This window comes from Cantharellus anzutake (assembly GCF_015039405.1).
Source record: "Cantharellus anzutake strain C23 chromosome Unknown EI90scaffold_36, whole genome shotgun sequence".
Lineage (NCBI taxonomy): Eukaryota > Fungi > Basidiomycota > Agaricomycetes > Cantharellales > Hydnaceae > Cantharellus > Cantharellus anzutake.
The window spans coordinates 357,299-373,810 of record NW_024066986.1 but is presented as its reverse complement, the minus strand read 5'-3'; the positions used below and the strand labels follow the sequence as shown (position 1 = coordinate 373,810).

At 49.5% G+C, this 16,512-nt stretch overlaps 10 protein-coding genes and 1 non-coding gene across 11 annotated transcripts; 4 read left to right on the top strand and 7 right to left on the bottom strand.

Annotated features, from left to right (window-relative positions):
• Nucleotides 1-104: 104 nt before the first annotated feature.
• Nucleotides 105-1,641, top strand: EI90DRAFT_3064966 (uncharacterized protein). Its single transcript, XM_039060840.1, has 5 exons — nt 105-836; nt 896-1,150; nt 1,239-1,308; nt 1,375-1,421; nt 1,480-1,641. The coding sequence occupies exons 1-5, from the start codon at nt 213-215 to the stop codon at nt 1,606-1,608; spliced, it is 1,125 nt and encodes a 374-aa protein (XP_038914179.1). The 5' UTR covers nt 105-212; the 3' UTR covers nt 1,609-1,641.
• A 1,003-nt stretch (nt 1,642-2,644) lies between these two features.
• Nucleotides 2,645-2,935, bottom strand: EI90DRAFT_3064964 (uncharacterized protein; the record flags this gene model as incomplete). The annotated part of the gene is made up of 1 exon (XM_039060839.1): nt 2,645-2,935. A coding segment is annotated over one exon (291 nt), but the record flags the coding sequence as incomplete, so codon positions are not given.
• A 176-nt stretch (nt 2,936-3,111) lies between these two features.
• Nucleotides 3,112-3,911, bottom strand: EI90DRAFT_1565961 (uncharacterized protein). The gene has a single exon (XM_039051909.1). The coding sequence runs from the start codon at nt 3,684-3,686 to the stop codon at nt 3,171-3,173; it is 516 nt and encodes a 171-aa protein (XP_038914177.1). The 5' UTR covers nt 3,687-3,911; the 3' UTR covers nt 3,112-3,170.
• On the top strand, nt 3,781-4,724 carry EI90DRAFT_1565754 (uncharacterized protein). The gene is made up of 2 exons (XM_039051908.1): nt 3,781-3,988; nt 4,047-4,724. The coding sequence occupies exons 1-2, from the start codon at nt 3,875-3,877 to the stop codon at nt 4,638-4,640; spliced, it is 708 nt and encodes a 235-aa protein (XP_038914176.1). The 5' UTR covers nt 3,781-3,874; the 3' UTR covers nt 4,641-4,724.
• A 1,822-nt stretch (nt 4,725-6,546) lies between these two features.
• EI90DRAFT_t154 lies at nt 6,547-6,642 on the top strand. Its single transcript has one exon. It is a non-coding gene; the product is annotated as a tRNA-Arg (tRNA).
• Nucleotides 6,643-6,950: 308 nt separating this feature from the next.
• Nucleotides 6,951-8,475, bottom strand: EI90DRAFT_2926196 (kinase-like domain-containing protein; the record flags this gene model as incomplete). Its single annotated transcript, XM_039054908.1, has 8 exons — nt 6,951-7,092; nt 7,149-7,198; nt 7,251-7,571; nt 7,621-7,743; nt 7,797-7,844; nt 7,891-7,901; nt 7,955-8,022; nt 8,075-8,475. 8 exons carry the CDS (start codon nt 8,473-8,475, stop codon nt 6,951-6,953), a joined length of 1,164 nt encoding a protein of 387 aa, XP_038914175.1.
• On the bottom strand, nt 8,405-10,349 carry EI90DRAFT_1565554 (uncharacterized protein). Its single transcript, XM_039051907.1, has one exon. The coding sequence runs from the start codon at nt 10,063-10,065 to the stop codon at nt 8,557-8,559; it is 1,509 nt and encodes a 502-aa protein (XP_038914174.1). The 5' UTR covers nt 10,066-10,349; the 3' UTR covers nt 8,405-8,556.
• A 128-nt stretch (nt 10,350-10,477) lies between these two features.
• On the top strand, nt 10,478-12,415 carry EI90DRAFT_3281311 (uncharacterized protein; the record flags this gene model as incomplete). Its single annotated transcript, XM_039066815.1, has 6 exons — nt 10,478-10,504; nt 10,540-10,683; nt 10,733-11,125; nt 11,177-11,280; nt 11,336-12,062; nt 12,113-12,415. The coding sequence occupies 6 exons, from the start codon at nt 10,478-10,480 to the stop codon at nt 12,380-12,382; spliced, it is 1,665 nt and encodes a 554-aa protein (XP_038914173.1). The 3' UTR covers nt 12,383-12,415.
• Nucleotides 12,416-12,701: 286 nt separating this feature from the next.
• EI90DRAFT_2810884 (uncharacterized protein) lies at nt 12,702-13,498 on the bottom strand (the record flags this gene model as incomplete). The annotated part of the gene is made up of 5 exons (XM_039053533.1): nt 12,702-12,816; nt 12,864-12,899; nt 12,983-13,154; nt 13,214-13,311; nt 13,365-13,498. Coding segments are annotated over 5 exons (555 nt in total), but the record flags the coding sequence as incomplete, so codon positions are not given.
• Nucleotides 13,499-13,748: 250 nt separating this feature from the next.
• On the bottom strand, nt 13,749-15,105 carry EI90DRAFT_3064954 (uncharacterized protein). Its single transcript, XM_039060838.1, has 6 exons — nt 14,914-15,105; nt 14,750-14,858; nt 14,505-14,699; nt 14,401-14,449; nt 14,295-14,345; nt 13,749-14,239 (listed from the first exon to the last, which is right to left on the bottom strand). Exons 1-6 carry the CDS (start codon nt 14,953-14,955, stop codon nt 14,209-14,211), a joined length of 477 nt encoding a protein of 158 aa, XP_038914171.1. The 5' UTR covers nt 14,956-15,105; the 3' UTR covers nt 13,749-14,208.
• Nucleotides 15,106-15,154: 49 nt separating this feature from the next.
• Nucleotides 15,155-16,503, bottom strand: EI90DRAFT_2974371 (Metallo-dependent phosphatase-like protein). Its single transcript, XM_039055808.1, has 6 exons — nt 16,416-16,503; nt 16,327-16,363; nt 16,159-16,275; nt 15,945-16,102; nt 15,810-15,890; nt 15,155-15,757 (listed from the first exon to the last, which is right to left on the bottom strand). The coding sequence occupies exons 1-6, from the start codon at nt 16,457-16,459 to the stop codon at nt 15,529-15,531; spliced, it is 666 nt and encodes a 221-aa protein (XP_038914170.1). The 5' UTR covers nt 16,460-16,503; the 3' UTR covers nt 15,155-15,528.
• Nucleotides 16,504-16,512: the final 9 nt, after the last annotated feature.

The following is a 16,512-nucleotide window of genomic DNA, read 5'->3' as shown; positions in this document are numbered from 1 at the left end:
CACATGCTGACCCATTCGACTGCAGATCACACACCCTGTATACCATTCAATTATCCCGCGGCTCGCCGCGTTGAGAATCGCACGACAGTTACCGTAGCGGTAATCGGCCCAGAATTCTGATACGGCTCTTTCATAATTTTTTTGGACATTTTAATTCCACCCCCTATATCTACTCATTGGCCTAATGCACTTAAAGTGTCATAGTTGGAAACATGTCCTGTGCATACCCCCCTCGAATGGCTTCTTCGACTGCCTTGCGAACCTCTGACGAATGGGCCCGTCATATATCCTATAACGAACGTCAGAATTATCACACCGAGCAGCCTCCTCATGACTATGGTGCAGAAACCGCATGGCGGACGTCTGCAAGTGACACTGGACTTTCTTCTTCCCAATTGGCTAATCCACACCTTACCGCCGCCTATCGCCCCGCAACCCTTCTGTCCTCTGACGAGTATCGTACGCCTCAAATAGAGTACTCCCAACATCACCAGACGTATACCCCACAGCCTTCCTACGCACAAGACGCAAGATACATGCCAATAATGCCATCCAGCTCGCCTCAGGCTGCATCTCACATTCAGCATCAACCCCCTGACGTGCGGCAAGCGCCTGTCACCCCAGTATATTCTTCTTCTCATCATTCCATTCCTGGTTATGGGACGGAAATATCTCCACCTAACTCGATGCTACCTGGGTCCACCCCTTCTTACCAGGCGGTGCAGCACACCGTTCCTCAGGGCTATAACACTGCCGCTGTGACGTATTCCCCCGTCGATCCACTTCCCGCAACTGCGCCGCATGCTCAAGTTGTCTCCACAGTGGATTATGAGCAGGTATGTTGTGCAAAGCGAATTAGATTCTCGGTATTTGCTCATGTCCTGTCACATCTCAGATGCTTCGTTCATATGAACGTTTGCTAGTCGATCTTCCCAGTCCAGACGAGTGGAGTAATGAAAACGCGCGCCAAGCCATGAGCTCGACCTCCCTAAACGGCCTAGTTTCTACTGCCATTACAGGCTTGCAAACCCTCGATCCAAACGCGCGATTTCAATCTACCAGTCCGCCACCAGACAGTACGTCGGAACTTCGCGGCATTTCACCTTCACTGTCTGCCGCGTACCAAATGCCAATAATTCGTACGAAGAGAGTGAGTCAACTCATTTTTGCCAAAAATCGGAACTCCGCCCCCTTTCTGTTCCAATCAAGCTAAATTTTTCCGGTTCCTGGTTTCATAGAGGCGTATTATACAAAAATGTTTGAGTTGCGATAGCACATCAACTCCTGAGTGGCGAAAGGGTCCAATGGGTGAGAAGACTAACCTGGTCTAGTCCTTGCCTTGTCCATCTCTGATGACCTGCTGTACCACATTAGGACCGCGTACGCTGTGCAATGCATGTGGACTCGTGTGGGCAAAAGTGGTATGTTTCGGTCCTCCCCTTTGTTACGGATTCGCATGAAATGATTTCTCCTGATTAGCTCCGCAAACGCGCAGCAGAAGAGAGGGCTAAGTCAGGTGCGCCTTCAGTGCCATCACGGCCAAAGTCGTCTACCACACTTCAATACCCTCAAGATGGGCCACGTCTTCCTCAAAATATCATTTTCTGAGCGGCGCACCAAATACTACTTGATTAATTCTTAATGATGTATTCGCTCCCACGTTACAACCGCAATTGTCCACTTGTTCTTTTTCGTATCCCTTCCCCCTTAATTTTGACTGTACCTCCGTCCATTACGAGGGATTTTTGTTTCGCTCCCCGTGCACTTTTTTTTTTCGTTCTTGCACTGGCCCAATTACTTTTGACAACCCGCATTGTAAATACATGTAAGAGGGGATCCGGATTCCGCTCCAAATTAATTCAGCAATGCCGCCCAGCCCTTTGGTCTTCTGGCTTCTCACGCCTCCTGGATGTGCCCCTGCTCCTTTGTTGTGCACAGCCGCTTTTAGGATATGACGGAGAGCTCGCTACCCGCGTGGGTCGGCTCAGCTCGCCCGATTAATTAAGGTGAATCTTGCCGAGGCAAATTCCGCTCTATCTTCGTGCAGTCAAAAACCTGCGTACTAACACTTGGCCATGCCAGGCCACCGACCAGCACTCTGTCAGGTCAGGAAGGCCAGGGTAAATTCCATTATTAATTCCTCAGTATATGATCGAAGGAGTTGAATGAGGATTTGCAACGATGAAGGATTGGCGGACATTGATAACCCTTGGCTCCCGGCTTCCGTCGCTTCTCAACGTCGCATGAACAACCGGCCGGGACTTGCCCTAGGGCAATCACTGGTGGTCATCGCTACGGACCGTGGAAAAGTCTGTGTAAGGAAAAGTTCCCCCTTGGTCATCAGCTTCCACAATCATGGATGCACGGGTTTAGCCTCCTGTCGACGCAAAAGGAAAAAGAACAAAAAAGAACGTTGAGAAAAAGTGATCCAGATTGAATGGATCAAACGTCGTCAACTATCCGAGCCCCAAGTGCGAGTCCACACATGCCGAATGGAGTTTAGCGTTTTGGGGTACATATTTGGAATGCCGGCGTGGGGACACATTTGCTTGGAATAGAAAATTCATTTCATTGGTGACGTAGTGCTCGTCCCCGAGCATCAGCACGCACGCAGCGCCAATGAGCATAAAGGCAAAGTGCATGCTCATGAGGCACCCCCCATCCATCGCCCAAACTCTAATACAGCAGGCGCGTGGTCACAATGTAGAGCCAACCGACTAATGGGGCAGCGAGGTGTGACATTGTCTGAAGTACTCAGCCTGGAAATTATCGGGATCTTTTGGGGTTGTACCCTATCAATACGGCAGCCGGCGTCCAAGATAACTAGTGAAGCCGACAGCGTGCATGGTGCAGGGCCCCCCAGAGATACAGCAGTAAGACGACGGTTTGCCCGACAGGGAAGATATGGAATTGGCTTCCAGAAGAACCCACGATTTCTCCAACTGTTTCCTGCAAACTCTCCCAAAGGGGGGTTCGCATGTCGCTCGATTTGCTTTGGAATGAGAGTTGTCAAGCAGAGCCTCTATGGTGACGGCCCAGTCTGCAGAAGCTAGGAGTCTGCGAGCGATATTCGGCTACGGAACCAGTGAGAGTGTCAGTTTTGAGGGACTTATGCTCTCCCTTACCACCCTCGGTCTGAGGGGTCGGCAGGCACTGGCAGGACCGTAACTCTAATAAAGGACATGAGCCTCTTGAGCCCTACACTTTTCTGGGACCGCCTCAAAAATCATGTTGCCAAATTGGTTCGTCATTTCGATGAAGTGAGGGTCCGTCGAAACACACTTGCGCAGGAACCGAAGTATTTGGACCACAGTGGCGCCAGTGTGTCCAGGGATACACCACATGGGTGGTGACTGGCCAGTCGGTCCCCGCGGCTGGATCCTCCTTCTCCTCATAGTGGTGATTGTTTCTGAAGAGGTATTGTTAGGTGGGGGGGCTGTTTGGATTTCAAAGCGCGAAGTGGACGACAGGGACAGCACGTGCCCTCCACCCGTCAAATTTACAGTTTGTGCGAACCTGGGCGCACTGCCAGGGGCCCTGTGGATACAGTCTTGTAACATTTGTCCAATTGGGTTCGATCTCGTTGGCTCTTCCCCTTTGTTTTGCTTGCGTGCATCATGTGTATCTTGCGGAGACTCTGGAGGTTTCCACAACTTGTCCTTTCCCCGTGGCAGGTTCAAGTTCATTGACTCCTCGCATCATGGTCACTATCTTTGGCCGATTGTTCACTCCTGGGCTGCGGGGCTGGCCGCAGTCCATCAACATTGGCCTGGTCAAACATCCTGTGTCTCAGCTGATTAGTCAACACTTAAACTCGGTTCCGTGTTGTCTCGTTCATTCTCTTCAGACCACTATAAGGTGACAGTGGTAGGGCATGAGCAAGCAACTATCTTCTACCGACTGGCTCATCATGGTCTCTTTGCGACTGTTCGCACTCCTTTGGTTCGCCGTCGTGCTTGCTGTGGCATCTCCTTTCCCTTCTCCATCGGTAAGCTGTCTTCGACCATAGTCAGCTAATTCTCTTTGTAATGTACTCCCCCTGACAGGCTATCTCCCATGTATCCCGGAATCCCCTCAATAGCACTGATATACAGAATTGCTCGCAATCACTCGATATATCTGGAACTATAAATCTCATGGCCCAACCACCTGCTATAAACGCTGAGGCTATTCTCATTGGTTCCCTCATCCTGACCGCTCTTCCAGGGATGGACTCAGCGAGTCCCCCTTCTTATCTGATTGACGTATCAAACACTACGGAGCCAGCACATTTCCTTCTGCATGTCGAGCCCAGAACCGTACCCAACCAGCCCGACTTGCAGGTTTGCTCATTGCATGCTGAGCTTCGAAACCAGACGTCGACTGAGCCCTTATCGCCCTTCTGCGCACAATTTTCACTAGCGGTTGGCACAGCTTCTCCTATCACGATCGTCCCTTGCACTACCGTCCCTTCCAATACTACATCTCAGCTATTTTCATATGACACCGTGACGGGACTTCTGAATCCGCTCTGGACGTCGGTTCGCACTCGATCAAACATTGCTCAAACGCCGAAAACTAATCGACGAAACACGCACCAAACGAATATCACGCCCGCGGTCCTTACTTTCATCCCTACCGCACCCATATTCCAGAAATGAGTGACAGTTTACGCCACAGAAGCAGCTCGATCCGAGTATTCCAAACGCATGTCCTTCGTTGCTTGAGGTTCTTGTCGCCTGGGGAACCGAACGCCCGAGAAATGATCAAGAGCCCTTGACCATGTCTTCTGCGACCCCCAGATACCTGATTCGAGCCACCCGTTCTCTTACTGGGAGAATCCGCAACCACCAGTTTCCCCATAGCCATTCACCCTCCAGCCCAAGTTAAACTGAGCAGTCTTGCCTCGTGGTATTCGCCATCTTTTGCTCATATTCCTGATTTTTCTCCATTCCAGCACCAAGGGCGGAATGCGGGCCAGGGATTTGCCATGATTCAATTCAAATTCGTCTTCATTCTTCATTCAATGCCGATCTTCTTTTGGCTTTGCATATTTATCATTCGCCCCTGCGTCGTTTTCGCTTTGTGTGTATCGTTGCGTTATTCATCTTGAACTAAAATATGCAACAGTTCATATGGCCATATCCGCCTGTGAAAGGACAGGTGATGTTCTATCTTGCACATGATGAGCACCATTTTGTGGATCAAACCCACGATTATGTGTGGAGCCTGATACCACAAATAGATTCTCCATTGACTACGAACGTGTCTGCTCGATGAATTGTGACTATCGCCTCGTGCATAACTTATTGTACTCCCGGGCCTTGAGGGGGCACCAAACACATGGTCAGTACTGTCATTTAAAATTATCCTAGCACTTGTCCTCGCACATTTTTCGATCCTGAAATGGATTCATCTCATGACAAGGTCCTCCAATTCTCCAGGGTCCTGAGCTTTCTATCATGCTGGGCGTATCCTCATATGATGAAATTCATGGGATTTCTGTGAACACTGTGCCCTTGCAGATTCATATTTGTCATATTCTGACAGCTGCGGTGGGTTTGCGTCCTGGAGATGATGAATAGCCACACAGGTATGTGATCGTCATTGTGATAAGTACACAGACGATCCGGAGAAGGGTGCAAATTCCAGTAGTGTTAACGCCCACCATGTCCTTCCCTCGACCTGACGTCAAACCGCTTCCCAAATGAAAGTATCTAGTCGAGGCAGAGTAGTGGGTTCTGCCGCGTCAGGCGGCGTCCGCCGGTTGCTACGTAAGGCATGCTGCTTTTAATGACGTGTTGTGTTTTTATCCATTACCAAGCTTTTGTCAAATTTATGACTTAGAGTCCAAAATCGGCGGAAACACGATAGCATTGATGCGTCAAGCCTCATTCAATGTTTTATTAAAACATACTTGAACAGTCTGTTCTCTTCACTGATCGACCCCCCTACAGCGAACGTCAAAAATCTTAGCACTGTGTTCCTTTGACGATATTCACGAATGAAATACTAATGTTTCTTTCCATGTCTATATACCTCCCTGGTCCTTCCCAGCTGCGAACACATTCGATGCGAAACCGCTCGGTTCTTACCACTTTCAGCATGGCAAGAACACTGTGAACTCAAACCCGTAGACATCGTCGTCGCTCTTGAAAAATTCACAGGATCGAGCACCGGTTTTGAATAGCGTTGGATACCTCGGGCCTCCCTCGCTCCAAACGCACCATCTGTAGGTAACCGTTCGACCACATACATCACTATAGAAGCTTTTCGTCCTCTGAATGCACCAATAACGTTTGCGAACACTGGCTGTATGTAACTGCTTCCCCGCCTGAATGTACTTCACATATCAGGGCTCTCCAATATGAAACAAATCATCCATTCACGCATGCTGTGCAGGTGGCCGCGATGCAAAGCACGCACTCTAGTGAGATAACTCAAAGATCTAATGAAACTAGCAGGATAAATCACGTCACACAGATGAACCCCCTGCGTCCCACACGATCCGCAGTCTCAAGTTGCTCATGAATTTTTGTCCATCCAAGAAAAGCTCTCTGACTGATTGGCGTCCTAGTGAAATGGTTATCACGTCAGTTTCCGGTTTTGGTACATTATCGGACACCTAGCTGAAGGTTGGGGGTTCGAGTCCCCCGGATGTCGTTTTTACTTGAGCATTCGTTCATTCGTTCGTCGACTGTTCTCTAGTGTCAAGATTCGATCCTCGCACCAGTACGGTCTGGATCCATGGTAGTGCTTTTGCAGACAAATCAATTGTAGAATAAATACAACACGGACAGTGTATGAATTGCATGCAGTCGTTGATCGATGATGGATTGCAAAGTCAATGTGAAGCAGGAAAGTTTGAATAAGTGAGGTTAAGTTCATACCAGCCCTGCCTGTTTGCCTCCTGGTGTCCACAGGTTAAGCCGAGTAGGAATCTGGGATGAATAATTAAAAATGAGTGTACACTAGCATGTCCGCATGATTTTTTCAATCTCCTGGACAACATGAGTGATGAATGGACGGTCACGGGAGTCCTGCGACCACATCCTCTCCATGAGATCAACGATCTCGGGGCACCACTGTTTGCGCAGGCCGGCAACCGAAGGTCTGCGCAGAGAAAGTCGGATGAGCATCGACCTCGTAACATCAGGATAAACGCGAACCTTTGCCTTTTTGTCCCAACAACATCATAGATGGCGTGCTCGTTCATGCCCTACAATGACCTCACTTAGTGGTAGGAAAAAAACAGCGCATTTAGTACATACTTCCCAAGGGTATGTCTTCTTGGGGTTGTGCCATTGCAGCATCTCCCAGTATACCATGGCACACGAGAAAACATCTACTTTATGGTCGTACTTAGGGTGCGGTGACCACAGTTCCGGTGCTTGCCAATTAACTGTTCCAACCAAACTCCTCACCATTGAGCGAGTAGATTGCTTAACTTTGGCTAGACCGAAGTCCGTAATCTTCGCAGATATTTTAGAAGTAATGAGAATATTTGATGACTTGCAGTCGCGGTGGATGACGGAAGGATTCCTAAGATGAAGATATTCGAGGCCACGGGCAATATCCAACATTAGGGAAAGCTTGTAATACTGTTAGTGCGATTTCTCTCCAGACATTGCACGGACATACCACACGTCGTAGGCTGGGGGCTGGCACGTTCCGAATATAGTCGAAAAGGTCTCCATTGGGACACAACTCGCTGATAATCATGACGGGAGAAGACCGGGTGTCCTCTGGTATGCTTACGCCATACTAGAGGAAATACGTGACCCGGTCGTCAAGGGTGGAAAATGGCTGCTACTCACGAAGTGCACCACATTCGGATGATCGAACTCGTGGAGCAGCTTGAGTTCCTAGACAAACTAAGTACAGGAAGTGCGAACAGGTACTTCAACACACCTTTATATCCACTAAGGAGTAAATGGGTTAGAAACTTTGATAGAGAAATATCTACATTACTCACTAGCATTCAAGGCGTCCCGGAACTCAGCTATCGCCACCTTGCGATTTCTATACTTGCCAATGTACACACTACAAATGCAACCATCAATTTAATAGTAATTAAAGATCCCAGGAGGCGTACTCCTTAAAGCCGCCACTCCCAATCTTCTCAAGCTTGACAATTTCATTCGGAGGGATTTCTCTGTCAACGAGGCCGAGGCTGCCAAGGTCCAGCTCAATGTCTTCTTCTTTGTCCTTGCCTTTCTTTGACTCTGGGACAATGGTCGGCGGTCGAGGAGAGACATGCACGCGGGCTCCACCACGAAGGAGCACCGGTATAGACGCCTTATTTCGTCGAGGCACTTTGCGACCTGAGGAAGGTCGTTCAGTCGATGCTCCCGACGACGACGACGGGGCAGTAGATGATGAAGGAAAGTGATTTTGGGAGTCACGCTGTAAGCAAATTGAGCACCGATAGGGATGACTGCGAAAAAAAACTTGCCCATTCCAGAAGTGCCCGAGCGAGCTGCTTCTTGGTCCCATCAGGCTCAATGCCGTTTGCCTCACATAGGCGAACTAAATCATCACGTCTATGACGAAGCAAAGTTTTTCTTGTTTGCTGGCTCATATCGAGATCATCTGGGGCAGGCAAGCAACAGTCAGAATGAGATGCTGGTAATAATAAATGATCGTACCCTCATCTAATTCAACCTCTTCGTCTTCGTCTTCGTCTTCTAATTCATCTAATTCAATCCCATCACTCTCTAGCTCATCTTCTTCCGTCTCATCTGCCATTTCACCTACGACCTTACCATTTCTGAGCACATGGACGGCTGGCGGATCCGGATCCACCAATTCTTCCTCATCCTCATCCTCGTCGTCACCATCTTCATCCGAATGTGTGGCACGTTCCCGTGTTTCGCATATTAACCCAGCACTGCGTTTCCGTGTCGTTCGAGCCCCATTCGAAGTGCCGCTCCTGTTAGAACGGGATGTGCTCCAGGTACGACGCTGTTCTCTACCAGTCTTGGTATGGGTTGAAGATGAAGGGTGGTGATCCATGTCCATGGCCTCACTTTCACTGCTACAGCTCTCAACATCCTCCGAAGCATCACTAGTTTGGACTTCTTCGGGCTCGTCCTCAGAGGCTCCTTCCTGAGACTGTTCATTCTCCTCATTCTCTTCGTTGTCTTCTGTTGAGTCCTCTCGCAAGCTCCCGTGGTAGCGGGCCTTGCGAGGATAGCGACGACGGGCGATCGTGACGGATGGTGGTGCTTCTGTGCTGATGGCAGAAGAGCCAGAAATGTTACGTTGACGAAGCCGTCTTGGGATAAGGTGGGGGCTTTGAAACGAGGGATGGTCTGATCCACCTGAGGTCTCTGGTGTAGGAAACTGGTTCTTTGCACGATTAGTTGGAACTGCAAGCAGTTTCGCACGTGCTCGGGTTTTCCGTGGGGAGGGCTCGTGAGGTCTTAAGATATTGGTCAACAAACCAGGGGGCCTGCGTGTCTCGGAGCGTGCATCAAGAAGCCGCCCTGCTGCGTTTCCGAGAGAGGTGCTTCGCGTCGTGATAGCACGGTGGCTGGAGGGGGACGGCGGGTAATTTTCCGTAGCGCGCCGGTGCAAACTCCGCGTCCTTCTGAGATGTGGTGTCTCATCTTCATCTAGGACTGCGCTACTTGATGAAGATGCTGAAGAAAGAGCACTATTCTGGGATGCGCGATATTCCAAAAGCATGTTGACAAGAGTGGACTTGTTGAATGATTCGGGATCTTCAGTCAAATGCGTTAATCCGTGAAGACGAACCAAGTCCTCCTTTCTGAGACGATTGAGCTGCCAAGCCGCTGCACTCTGTAACAAGAATTCGTCCGCTAGATGATCAAAGGTCAGGATAGACGATTCAATTGGGAAGGGAACATGGCTCACAAGGGCCGTCGTGCTCCGCATCTTCGTCCGCGCTATTCTCCTGATCCTCAGCAGGCTCAGCAGGCTCAGTCGGAGCACACTCGTCTTCGCAAACCAACGCTTGTTGCTGTGAATTATTTCGGCGTCGTTTGATGTCGGATCGTGCAACTGGCGAGCTTGCGCGCTTTCTTTTCCGCGGACTAGGTTCCAGATCATCGAACGGGGCATCGGAATTGCTTCGCGTCAATCTGACCATGAACGTTGTCGAACGCAAGTTGGGGTGGAGGGTCGCAAGTGCTGGCCGATGTGGTTGTGCAGAGCCGTTCGGCTGTGAGCGAGTCAGCACTCCGTATGTCTTGGAGAATTTAAGGCGGCCCTGCCGGCGTGTAGCCATGCGAGTTTGGGCGTCGCTTGTAAGTGTGAGGGGCGGCAAGTCGAAAGTAGTTCGAGAGCTGGCCAACCTTTAGAGGACCTCCAGAGTCACCTGCCCTTCCAGACAGGACCTCTCCAACCATTGGAGAAAGGTCCCGGAACGGAATTGTCCGATCAATTGACGTCGAAATGGTTAGTCCAACCGACCGTCCTCGTCCATCCGATACTTTGCAAGCGTCAAACGTTAACAAGAAAATCAAAATCAATCATGCCATCGAGCACGAAAGCTACGAAAGTGCATTCACTCCTGGTCTTTTGGAGCTGTCACAGCAATTAAGAGAGAGTTATGGTTCTTCGCTGCCATACAAACATGCAGTCATCGGTGCTTTGTTCGATCCCGACCTCCTCAGAGCGGCGCAAAAAGAGATCATTAAGGGGTTGAACTTTTCTGAAAAGGAGACGGACATTTATAAGGTCTGAGCCAAGTGTAGCATCGATGGAGGTGTGAACTAAAATAATTCAGGTGTTTCAAACTGGTGATTTAGCGTCGTTATCGTACCTCACACATGCCCAATTGTCACTGTTCCCTAATCTCTTGAAGCTACGCGACGCCCTCTACTCGTCGACATTCCGTAAATTTCTGCAACAAGTCACTGGGTGTGGATCATTATCGGGTGTGAAGCAAGACATGTCCATTAACTCTTACCGTTCTGGATGTCATTTACTGAACCACGATGACGTGATCGGCACACGAAGAGTGAGCTACATACTGTACATGCCGATTCAGAATGACCACGAAATCGAATGGGACCCTTCATGGGGGGGAGCACTCGAATTCTATCCAGTGAAATCCATTGGGATGAGTTTCGAGCCAGAACCTTCTCCTTCAAGGGCACTTCCTCCTTCGTGGAACCAGGTAAGTGTGCGGATTTTCTTGGCAGCTTAGTCCTCAGCTTGTGCCCGAAAGTTCGTGTTCTTTGAAGTTCAACCTGGTCACAGCTTCCATTCCGTCGAAGAAGTGGTTGTTGGTGGCCCCAATGATTCAAGGCAACGGCTCAGTGTTAGCGGGTGGTGCGTTGACTGACAGCTCTGTGATTGTAGTACGAAATACACAAATCTCCACCAGGTACCACGCCCCTCAGTTTGGGGAGGAAGGTTTCGAGGATAATGATGACAAAGATGTTAGACAGAAGCAGAGCTCGCTCAGTCAACTGTCTTCATCGGTCACGGGGGACCTCGTTGACTACTCTGCAGACCTCGGTTCAACAGCCGAAGAACTAGGCCCTGTTGAGATTCAAGAATTATCCGCATTCTTGAATCCCGCCTACTTGCTCCCCTCAACTTTAAACGCGTTGCACCAGAAATTCACAGCAGACTCAAGTATCCAGTTAGTCGATTTTCTAAAGGAGGATATTGCGCGAACGTTATGCGACGCGCTTCGTAATGAAGATCAAACAGATGGCTTAGGGTATTCAAGAACACGTCGTATACCAACTCACATTAGTGGATTAGCCACCAGACGCTGGAAAATCAAAGGGCCACCACACAAACACCGTTTCTGCGTCCTTGATCACAATTCGTCTTCCCAAATATCCACAGCATCCAGTACACTTTACAAACTTGAAACAGGTCTTTTTACATCCCCCGCATTCCGGAAATGGTTACACATAATTTCGTCTTATACCCCCACCAAGTACTTCACTCAGGCAAGGAGATTTAGGCCTGGATTGGATTATACTCTCGCCCGTTCTAGCGACGAGGAGCCTAGATTAGATGCCATTCTTGGACTTACCCCCCCATTTGTGGAGGGTAAAACGAATCAATGGGAAGAGGGTCAATGGGGAGGCTGGGAGGTGGGACCGAGTTATCTGACTTGAATCTACGCTCATAAAATTCATTACAGTGCTACATGGCACCACATGAGGGGGAGGATGACCCTGCTGTTTATCGTTCGGGATCAATGAGATCTCATCCTGGGACTGGCGAGGTGGAGGAAGACGGCGAGGGCACGCTGCTTACTGTACAGGCACAGTTTAACCGACTCTTGCTCGTGCTACGAGACGAGGGCGTCCTTCGATTCGTAAAATATGTTTCTGCCGCCGCACCAGGAAGTCGATGGGACATCTGTGGAGAATATTCGGTTGACACGTTTGGAGAAGCCGACGGAGTTTGAATCAGTGTTGTATTCGAAGCATGCCATCCCGATGATGATACTGCACGCCCAGTATTGACACGAAAATCTGATTCCCTGATTCCGATTTGAAACTATGGTTTATTATCGAACCATTCATTAGACACGCTCCTGATTGTGGTGCAAGTGATTTTGCGCGCCCTTGAAGAATCACGTCCACTTCACAGGCCAGCAGCTTTGCGTCTCCATCGTTTTTCTCGCTTCATTTGTGGCTCTTTCTCTGTGTGGTCTCCCGGAGATTTCTGTTTCTTGTTTGAATCCGATGTTCTCGAATTCGACCCGGACCCTCGGTTGTGCGCTGCGCTTCGGGATTGGAGAATTCAACCACAAGGTTACGGCCATCCATAACATGATTCCTTGGATCATTCAGCGCAGCGGTGGCTTCCTGTTCTGACGAATATTCCAGAAGCGCCCACCTAAATTTCCTATGAACGAGTGCCAGCGCTGCTTCTGAACTACGCACCCTTTACACCTGCCGCTGTCTGGGAATTGACCTATCCTAACGTTCTTTAGGAGGTTTTGAACTCATGTTCAGTGGCCGGGTCTGAATCGCTGGCAGAGTCATTTTCACTGGTCTTCAACCCATCCATGTTGCGTGATTGTTCGTGGGCCCCAAAGAATTCACGTAGGCTCTGAGCAGTAGCCTCAAAGGGAAGGTTGCCAACGAAGAGAAAATACCCAGGTGAAGACTGTTGTTTCTGGAGTGCCTTCTGCGCAAGTGGATCAGGTTGCGGCCTTCCAGAAAAGTCGGTTCCTGGGAGCCATTTTGATGCTGTTCAACCATAGTTATGTAGCTGGTGAGAAGATGCTTACCATCCTTAATTAATAGACGTCTGCCGTCCAATTCACGTTCAGAGTACGATATAGCTTCTTGCTTGGCTTCCTTGCTGTCAAAATAGACGTATGCAAACCTAGTTTGGGGTTTGAATAAACAATTGTCCATCATGGCTCCAAGTGTTTTTACCCTCGATTCTGGGATTGGCTGGCACTACCCCCTTTCTGCACTGGCATACGGACACGAGTGACCCTCCCAGCATCCTTAAAAAAGCTCCGCACCATCCTATCCGTCGTCTTAAACGACAAATTACCAACCCATATGCAATTTGATCCAGTGGCTAGTGCGCGAGGCCTCCCCGACTTGCTAGGAATCACAGATGATAACCCCTTCCGGAGCAGTTTACGCTGCCTCCTTTTTGCAGCATGAGAGAGCACAGAAGCATCGTGTGTAGAATGTGTGGCCTGGTCGTTCGACGACGTCGGAGGTTCATACAAGTCTTGGGTTTCATCCATCAACGTCGCAGGTGGCATGCCTTGAATGTAGATTCAGTGGCTGTACACGAGTTTTGCACTTCGACATATGTATTTTAAATCCACTATTCCTAACATATTAATTTACAGTGTTTCGGAAGACTCTAGCAATTTCTTTGAATGTCAAGTGTACACGAGATAAACAGAGTTATGTCTGGAATCATGGTCTCGAAAACTGAAAATGGCCACTGAGTTGCGAACCTGGCGTACGGTACACCCTTAAGTATGATGCTTGCAAGCATCTAAGACAGGCATCTTGGGTTCAATACACAGCCAAGCAGGATGCGCGCGGCAGGCTCAAGGGCCAAGGCGCACTTGTTATGGATCCCAAGGGGAGCAAGAGGCCTAGGTATGGCAGACGGACCTGATGCTGGGCCACGGCCTAGCTGGCGTTGGTGGCTGAACAGCATAGAATTGCGAGCAGGGGACACCACATGGTACCAGATAGAGACCAGAGAAATGAGCGAGGGCGGTGGGGTATACAGGTCTCATGCCTTCTGCTACAAAAGAGTAACGATGGTTGAGTAAGATCTAATTGGAAGAGATTTAACCTGTCATCGGAAGGTTGCACGATGCAATGACCTACCCCATTATTGTAATCAATGTCTGGACTAACGCCCACAAAAAGGGCACCCAACTACTCCAAAGCGAGAGGTCACTACTTCGAGTCTGAAGTAAAAGGACGTGCTTACGTTGACATTGTGAAATATCCAACGGAATACACGGCAGCCAGAACGTATCCTATATTAAACCGATGAGAATCTTACCATAGTGGTGACCCATTATGCGGACGCACCAACTACTGCCGACCCCAAGACTGCAGAAACCCCCCCAACACTAAGGAATAACAGTAGCAAGAGTAACGCGGGCACGGGCGAACGCCCTTTCCTCCGAGAAGAGCGGCAGCTGATAACCGCTGCCCACAAGCCACAGAGGCCGTATGTTGCCGCATACATGATCAACGTCCAATAGAGAGTGAAAAAAAATATGTCTGGGGATGATGATGAAGAGGGATGTACGAAAAGAAAAATATAATCATACCCTTGGAATAGTACAGTTGGGGTGAATTACGCCGATTGCGGAAATCCTGGCTGGGGTTGTGGAGGCTTGGGAAGGGCGGTGTCACATAGCCCTTTGGGGGTGAAAGGACCTAAAGAATGGGGAAGGGTTTGGCAACCTAGGTGGGCCCTGTGTGGACTACTCACGCTGTCGTGATCGCGAGAGTGGGGGGCCCACAGTCGTGACATAGAGCGGACGAGGTGCACACGGTAACCCAGCGTTGCTGTAGGCTATCCCGTCTGGTGTCACTGCGACCAAATATTTGGCCCCACCCTTAGAATATGACGGACAAGGTCCAGGTTCGGCTGGGTCACACGTGATGTGGAGGAGAGTTGCTTAAATTTAAATTGGTCGAATTTTATGTTGTTGCTGTACATCCAGAGTTTTGGCAAAGTCTAGGCAGGTGACCAGCCTCTCGGCAAAGTCGGGAACTGGTCTCGGGGGTGATTCCAATCGAGGACACTCCCTGCTTCAGGAAAGGGGATCCGTCGCATATAACCACTCATGAGAGTCTGATCATTTTGACTGCATAAACCGAGTAGCTCCTTGTCACCTTGGAATTAATGCTAATTATCCCATATTCTAGGGGCCCGACTAGTTCCCCATCTGCCTGACTGAAAACTGTCGGGAAATGCGCATTAGAATTATGAGGTCTGGCGTTATTTCGTAAATTCGTGCGGTAAGGTTGACAGTGGGCGCGAAGCAGAAGATAATGAAGTTAATCGCGAATGTCTGAAGTGCGTGGTTAAGGCTAGGCATGACTATGCCCATGCACTTGTGCTTGGCGGAATATCTCGTGGAGCGCTTGGACCGGGGCTTCTTGTGCTGTCCTGGGCCGAATATCCGTTGACGACCTGCTGGCGTTCGACTGGGGTAGGCTTCCTCCACTCTATCTTCTCGACTTTGACTTCATTGTCGATTAAACGGTAAACATAAGTTACGACGACTGGCCCTTGTACATCCATGAGGGCAAATGATGGTATAAGGGTCCTGGACATTCTATGATCAGACTGCATGATATGGATAGAAATTAAGCACCGACTCCATCGATTTCCCCATCCACGCGCCTGTTGCACTTCCAGGGTTCACAAAGAATCTCCCTTGATGCTCCATGGTTTCAAACCTACAGATGAATGATACACCGAAAAAAGCCAGAGATCTATGCAGAACTTCTCACTTGTGAGTGTGGCCATGAACAAGTACATCGACGTCCATTTGCCTCGCGATGGCTCCCAGGGAATCTAGTTCGCCGACCGGAACGTTCAGATGCCCATGTATTGCTCCTATACGAAGAGGAGGATGCGATAGCGCCAATGACAGCGGGAAGCGGGGGTCCTAAGATACGCATTTAGGCACAAGTGTTGGAGACGAACTTGAGTGCAATGCACTACCTCATCGTAATCTCCACGAACAACGTGGACTTCAGAAGCAATTGTCCTCAAATAGTCGTACGTCTCCTTGTCACAAATGTTCCCGGTGCATATGATTTGTTGAATCTTTCCAGGGAGCTGCCGTAGCGATCAGAACCAGTCATGCAGATCCCTCGACAGGTATTATACCAGCAGTTTCTTGAACTTTGCGGGGAGATCATGCGTCCTACGGATACGGATTGAGTACCGGGTCATCGGTCTCTGGCAACTTGGTGTACCTGTACGGTATGTGTAGGTCGCCAATGAGAAGTACAAGAACCATTGCAGTGATGTGGCGGAGTTTAAGGTTCGGCGACTCGGAGTCACGGGGTCCCC